The 7,342-nt window shown below is 35.6% G+C and overlaps 1 protein-coding gene across 2 annotated transcripts; it reads right to left on the bottom strand.

Moving 5' to 3' along the window:
• Positions 1-5,579: 5,579 nt before the first annotated feature.
• Positions 5,580-6,868, bottom strand: LOC127138416 (uncharacterized). 2 transcript variants are annotated; one of them, XM_051064856.1, is made up of 4 exons: positions 6,702-6,868; positions 6,470-6,607; positions 6,288-6,363; positions 5,580-5,879 (listed from the first exon to the last, which is right to left on the bottom strand). In XM_051064856.1, exons 1-4 carry the CDS (start codon positions 6,789-6,791, stop codon positions 5,872-5,874), a joined length of 312 nt encoding a protein of 103 aa, XP_050920813.1. In that variant the 5' UTR covers positions 6,792-6,868; the 3' UTR covers positions 5,580-5,871. The 2 variants fall into 2 exon arrangements, with proteins under 2 accessions (XP_050920813.1, XP_050920812.1); XM_051064855.1 differs by having other exon boundaries at positions 5,580-6,363.
• Positions 6,869-7,342: the final 474 nt, after the last annotated feature.

Here is a 7,342-nt window from a genome sequence, read left to right on the forward strand (position 1 = left end):
ATGCTGTCCTAGTGTTTTTATTGTTAAACTATGTTTATGCTTGTCATGTCTACCAAACACTTAACTTTTAAATCCATTTTTATTCTGTCATACCTTGTGATTCAATGTTTATCTGATAATCGCAAAATGTATGTTTACTTGTATGTTTTTTTTCTTAAGTCTCTTCCTTTTTGCTAATGACAAAGGGGGAGAAGACTTGTTTCTCTAATGGTTTTCTATGCAGAATTGTTGTATGCCTCTCATTTAGGGGGAGTTCTTAAATTCAGGGGGAGAAATCATCTTAGAGAAACTCCACTTTCTGCATCTATCTCAAAGTGGTTGTCATCATCAAAAAGGGGGAGATTGTAGAAGCAAGCTTCAATCCAAGAAGTATTTTGATGAAGACAACTTGCATCAATGCAAAAAGAGAAGAGCTACAAAGTTATCTCAAGCATCAAGTATCCAAAGCCGCATATGCATTTTTGATCAAGCTTCATTTTCAAGACACCATTTGGCAAGATTGTTGATTCACTTCTTAGGTATATCTAACTCACTCTTAGATTAGTATACAAGTGTTCAACAATTATGATCTGCATTTGCATCTTTTAACATAACCATTTGTTAACACCTTGAAATGCAAGACACATTTATTTTTAAGTATTTTTCTGCATTTCAACAGTGTTAACCGGTTAACCATATGGGTTAACCGGTTAACAGCCCAATTTTTCAAATTCTTTGTTAACGTTTGCATGCGTTAACCGGTTAACCCATATGGTTAACCGGTTAACACTGTTCGTTACAGCAAAAATGGCTTTGAAAAATTATATCTTTTCATCAATGTTCATGAGGGAAATGATACCTCTTTGAAAAGGTATTTTGGCAATATAAATTATTGAATTTTCAAAATGAATTTTCACCTCCAAGAATTTTCATACAAACTTCAAATAAATCACTCTCTCATATTTTTCCTTTAATAAATTTTAAAAGTGTTCATAATAAAAATTTTCATCTCATTCTTTTGTTGAACACTTGCATATTATCATTTGAGTGACTTATTTATCTAAGGAGAAGATCAATCAAGAGAAGATTGATATCACTACATCTTTGTTAAAATCATTCATAGAATTATTTCTGTTTGACTTGTGATCCAGGATTGTTGGACACAAGGGTTGGTGTTGAAGAGGATTGTTCTTCATACACTTGTTTGTCTATAGGTTAGATAGTAGGCATCACCGGTTGTGTGAACAGGCTGTACCATTCCTAACTATAGTGAATTCTCTTTCGTGTGAAAGGGGAGTGGATGTACCTTCGGATTGTGAAGGGAACCACTATAATTTCCGGTGTCGTTTACTTTCCGCATTTTTATTTTCCGCACTTAATCAAAAATAACCAAAAACCGGAAACTAGATCGAAGAATTTTTTACCACCTAATTCACCCCCCCCCCCCCCCCTCTTAGGCGCATTTACAACTTACATTTGGCATCAGAGCAAGTTATAGGTAACTTGTTCCTAGAGATCCAGCATGGCTTCCGCAAGCATAAATCCGGTTTTCAAAGATGGTGGAAGTAGCAACAAGCCCCCACTCTTCTCCGGAGAATATTTCGATTTCTGGAAAATAAGAATGAAGGCACATCTTGAGGCCCAAGGAGAAGGTATATGGGAAGCAGTTGAAGAAGGTCCACACAAACCGGTGAATGTGGTGAATGGAGTTGGTACCCCAAAGTTGAAAAACACTTATGACGAAGATGATAAGAAAAGGATTCTGAATGAGAAGAAGGCAATCAACATACTCCAAAGCGCTCTCAGTATGGACGAGTTCTTCCGTATATCTCAATGTAAATCGGCAAAGGAGATTTGGGACACCTTGGTTGAAACACATGAAGGAACCACCGAAGTGAAGAGATCGAGGCTAAACACCCTAAGCCAAGAATATGAGATGTTCCGCATGCAGCCCGGTGAATCTATAGTTGCCTTACAAAAGAGATTCGTCCATCTAACAAATCACTTGATCGCTCTGGGTAAAACTTTCACTAATGATGATCTCAACCTGAAAGTCCTAAGATCGTTGACAAGAGAATGGCAACCGAAAGTGACCGCTATTTCGGAAAAGAAGAGTCTCTCAACGATGACATCCGCGTCTCTATTTGGAAAACTTCAAGAACACGAATTGGAACTTGGAAGGCTCGAGAAGCACGAAAGTCAAGAAAAGAAGTCCAAGGGAATTGCCTTGAAGGTTGATTCAAAAAGGGACAAAGATGATGAGACGTCCGAAGATGAGAACTTTATGCTTCTTGTAAAGAAGCTTGGTAAGTTTTTTAATAAAAATAAAAATTCCTCTTATCCTAAAAAGAATAACCATTTCAGGAAAAAGGAAGCATCCACATCAATGCAAGACGTTACGTGTTATGAATGTGGACAGCAAGGTCACATAAAGCCGGACTGCCCAAAACTTGCAAAGAAAGGAGGATTCAAAGGCAAGAAGGAATTCAAAAACAAAAAGGCTTACGTCGCTTGGGACGATAATGAGATCAGTTCATCTTCAGAATCGGAAAGCGATGAATGCGCAAACATGGCTCTTATGGCTTCACATCACTCCGGTGAAGAAATCGATGAGGTGAGTAGCAATTTTTCAGTCTATGACAATGATGCACAAGATGTTATAAATGAACTCCTAAAAGAATGCAAGACATTGTATAAAAGCATTTCATCCCAAAAGAAACAAATTTCATCCTTAGAAGAAAAAAATACTGCCTTGGAAAAATATATTGAAAGTGGAAAACAAAAGTTGATGGATGAAAAACAAAGTCTTGCATGTAAGAATTGTGAATCTTTATCTTTTCAAATTGTTCAACTTAAAAGAGTTTTAGAAAGATATGAAAAAGGTCAAATTGGGTTGGAAGAAATTCTTAAACACCAAAGGTATTCTAATGACAAAAGTGGATTAGGATATTCTAAGTTTTCTAAACCAAGCACAAATAAGACCATTTTTGTTAAAGCAAGTGAACAAGTTGCAAAAGAGAAAGTAAACAATTCTAAAATTATGCATCAAAGTCATAAAAAGAAAATGATTGCTAAGAAGAAGAATTATGTTCCTAGATATAGAAGTAATTTTCAACCAACTTGCTTTTATTGTGGAATCAAAGGGCACACACCTAATGCTTGTTATGTGCGAAACTTTAGCGTTCCAACAGGGCATTATGTGTGGGTTAAAAAGGGTACTAACTACCAAGGACCCAAAGCAATTTGGGTACCTAACAAAACTTGATTTTGTTTTGTAGGTATGCTTGAAGACAACCTCTAATCAATGGTATCTTGATAGCGGTTGTTCAAAGCATATGACGGGCGACATCGACAAATTTTCACATCTATCTTTAAAGGCAAAGGATATGTTACATACGGTGATGACACCAAAGGGAAAATCCTTGGAGTAGGAACCATTGGAGCACCTCCTGCTACCCTCATCGAAGATGTCCTTTATGTTGAAGGCCTAAAGCACAATTTACTAAGTATAAGTCAATTGTGTGACAAAGGGTTCCGAATCAATTTCACAAAAGATGAATGTGTGATAGAGCATGAAGTCACCCATGACATCTTGCTAAAAGGTAAAAGGGTTAATAATATTTTTATGACTTCTTTTGATGATTCTTCCTTGAAGGTAAAATGCCTAATGACGAACAACAACGAGGCTTGGCTATGGCATAAAAGATTCGCTCATATACACATGGAGCACATGAACAAATTAATAAAGCATGATCTTGTCATTGGTCTTCCAAAGATTAAGTTCATCAAGGATAAGATGTGTGACGCATGCCAAAAGGGAAAGCAAACCAAGACGACTTTCAAATCCAAGAATGTTGTGTCTTCGTCGAGGCCACTTCAACTCTTGCACATGGATCTCTTCGGTCCATCAAGAACAAAAAGTTTCGGAGGTAATGTTTACGGTTTGGTAATTGTTGATGATTTCTCTAGATATACGTGGACTTTGTTTCTTGTGCAGAAAAGCGATGCTTTCAAGGCTTTCAAAAAATATGCAAAACAAATTCAGAATGAGAAGTCTCTTTCAATAATCTCCATTAGAAGTGACCACGGGGGAGAATTTCAAAATACTTTTTTTGAAGAATTCTGCGAAAAGCACGGAATTTCCCACAACTTCTCCGCACCATGAACACCACAACAAAACGGTGTCGTAGAGAGAAAGAACAGATCCTTGGTGGAACTCGCAAGAACGATGCTCAGCGACTCCAACCTTCCTAAATATTTTTGGGCGGACGCAGTTAGCACAGCATGCTTTGTTAGCAACCGTGTCAACATTCGACCGATTCTCAAAAAGACTCCGTATGAGCTTTTCAGAATGAGTAGTTTTTTTAAATAAAATATGTTAGCATTTGACATCTTTATTACTTCATTTCTAAACTAAGTCATTTCAACAACCACAGATGCACATTGATTAAATCTAATGGTGAAAATTCGTTCACACAGATGCACATTGATTAAATCTAATGGTAAAAATATCCAGATGTTCTCGTTTTAATTGCCTTAACGAAAGACTCTTGTGATATCTTTGACATTTTTTGTTACTTGTTTACAAAATATAAATTGGTGACAAAAATGGTCTTGAAAATATTATTAGTAAAACAATTATTATTGAAAGCCAAATTTGTGTGAATTATTAAGAGGTCATCAGGGATAAGTTATTTGTGAACGGAAGGTCTGTAATAAATAAATAAATAAATAGGTGCAGAAAACACCATATTTTCAAAACAATTAACTATCTCACAAGAAAAGTGAAGGCATAAATCGCACAAATTTTTCATATTTAACTAACCATGAGAGAGATAAGAAGTATTTAACACAATATTCATCAAACTAGTCGTTTCTACATCTACATGGTAAGCAATTATGAATATCGAATGAATGCACAAATCTAAGTATACTCCTCTCAAGTTCTCTGGTTCAAATTCCATGAGATACAAACAATTTATGTGTTGGGTCAAATTCATGTTGGGCCAAATTCATGCAGAACTTTGCTTTGGCATTAATCAGGTCGGTGAAATTGATCCTCTTTAATTAGTCGGTCACAAGCCGGATACCAAGATTTTAAAAAAATAATGCACAAATCTGAACTTAAATCCAAATAATATCAAAACTTTAAACAATGTTATATCAGACTTCAAGCTATCATGGAATTTTTAATTTCAACCAAGATTAGAGTTATATGTGATACAATGTCTCTATAGGCTAGAGGCAAGAGGTGAATCAATAATGTCTAAGGACTAATTGCGGATGGCGAACCAAAGCAAAAAATCCACCATTTTGATACAACATGAAATGCAATCATGCCATCCTCGGTTGTCAAAGGCGCCACCATGGGCACAATTTGACAGCACTGAGGAAGTAAATTTAAGGCAACCTTTGAAAGCATTCAGCATTTACAAAATCTTTCAAGGTGTGCCGTAGAATGTGGCATAAAGAAGATTCAGATTTCGAAGACAGACAATGGAAGTGAATGAAATTGGTCATATTTCCAAGATGTTTAAAAGAGTAATCATTTTTTTCCCTTCCTCAAACAAGATGCTTTAATCATTTTTCTATACACTTCATAACAGAAGCAGGCAAATTAAGCTATAAAGTATTGAATTCTTTACATTCTGAATAGTCAAATTCTTCCGGTAACAAATACAAGTTATCAGGTACAAACTAATCACTGTAAATCTAAGAACACCGTGATGGTAAAGCCATGTTCAACATCCAAATATGCTGCAAGCAAAACATGATAGCCATTCAACAGCTTCAGTTTGCAACAGATTCAGACAAGTACTCCACTTCCACCCATAGTAGCAAGACATCAAAGTGATGTACATCTTAGATAAGAGCCAATATCACCTTTAAGTTTTACACCCCTGCCAACATTAAACTAAACCTAATGAGGGTATTCTTCACTCATGACCACTCTACACTACAAACTGAATCTCCTACAACAACCAAACTTAATCCCACTAAGTAGAGTCGGCTACATGGATCAACTTTCGTCGTAATGTTCTACTCAGAAAATTAAACTGAATCTCCCAGAGAGATACATATTTTTATTGCAGCTAGAATTATTGAAAAAACATTGTGATTAATGCTAACTAAACATATATTTGTAATAAAAACAAACACTTATCAAAACATGAACATACTCCGACCAAAGAATCATGCATAAGCTATATCAGTGAATCTGAATTAACCATTATCTACTACTAGATGAATGGTTCATGAAAATCAAGGAGTGGGTTTCAAAGTGTAAGGCTGTGGAAGCAACAACGGACCTCTCCTAGAGCCTTTATCATCCAAAAGCCTCTGACCCCTTTTGTTCCTGCAATATTGTCTATCAAAATGTTTCACCTGCCACATGATTAATCAACATACCCAATTAGAAAAAGCATCAATTTTTACAATTGCAAGATCAAAACAGAAAAAAGATTGAAAAGGGGGTTAGGGTTACCCTTACCCAAGAAGATCGACATTGATTTACGAATTGATCTCTGGATTTTTTGCATTCAATGGGATAAAGCAAACCTACGGATGCAATCTCGGTTGGCTTCTTATCACATTGCTTTTCAAGGCACGAGTAGAAAGCATCGCGAGCCTGGTTCAATGTAACGGAACAAAGAAAATGATAAAGCTTAAACCATAGAAACCAAACTATTGATGAGGAATGGAGAGAAGAGGAAGAGAGTTACCTTGTAGCATGATTCTCTGGCTTTGGAGAGAACATCGGATTGGACTTTGTCATCGTTTCCTGCTTCTGTAGCATAAGCTTTCACTGCCATTGTTGATCGATAAACCTAAAACTGGATCCGTGGAATTGCAATGTGATTTCAGATGGGCTCAACTTTTTCTTTTGATTGAGATATGGGCTGAAGTGTTAAACAAGTCATAGTAACCAATGGTAAGGGTGATTTTCTTTTCCCACCCCTACTTTCCAAAAAGAAAATAATTGTCAAAAATGTTTTTCAAATTTTACATGTCAAACATCAAAAATAATTTGTAAATAATAAAAAATATTAGTAAATACAAAACAAGACCACAATAACTTATAAATAATCAAAAATATTAGTAAATGTAAAACAAGACCATAGATGAGAAAAACTAATTATTTCTTTATTTGACATAAACATGTATGTCGCAATTTCACCTAACATTCTATGACGAACCAGGTTCGAATAGGAAGCATCAAGATATTTAATTAAGATAATGTCCAAATCGATAGGTCTAATAAAATGATATTAACTAAATATTAAGAACATGGTTCTCACAACATCTTCAGTTTTTAGTTGCATGTTTTTGAAGCGAACACGTATATCATTGTCGACTAATATAC

This window comes from Lathyrus oleraceus, chromosome 4 (assembly GCF_024323335.1).
Source record: "Lathyrus oleraceus cultivar Zhongwan6 chromosome 4, CAAS_Psat_ZW6_1.0, whole genome shotgun sequence".
NCBI lineage: Eukaryota > Viridiplantae > Streptophyta > Magnoliopsida > Fabales > Fabaceae > Lathyrus > Lathyrus oleraceus.

Excerpts from the sequence above, each read along its gene's own strand:
- LOC127138416 (XM_051064855.1), bottom strand. The coding sequence starts at position 6,791 with ATGGCAGTGAAAGCTTATGCTACAGAAGCAGGAAACGATGACAAAGTC. Across the intron at positions 6,608-6,701 it reads CCAGAGAATCATGCTACAAG|GCTCGCGATGCTTTCTACTC; the intron begins GTAACTCTCTTC and ends ACATTGAACCAG. Across the intron at positions 6,364-6,469 it reads ATCAATGTCGATCTTCTTGG|GTGAAACATTTTGATAGACA; the intron begins GTAAGGGTAACC and ends ATCATGTGGCAG.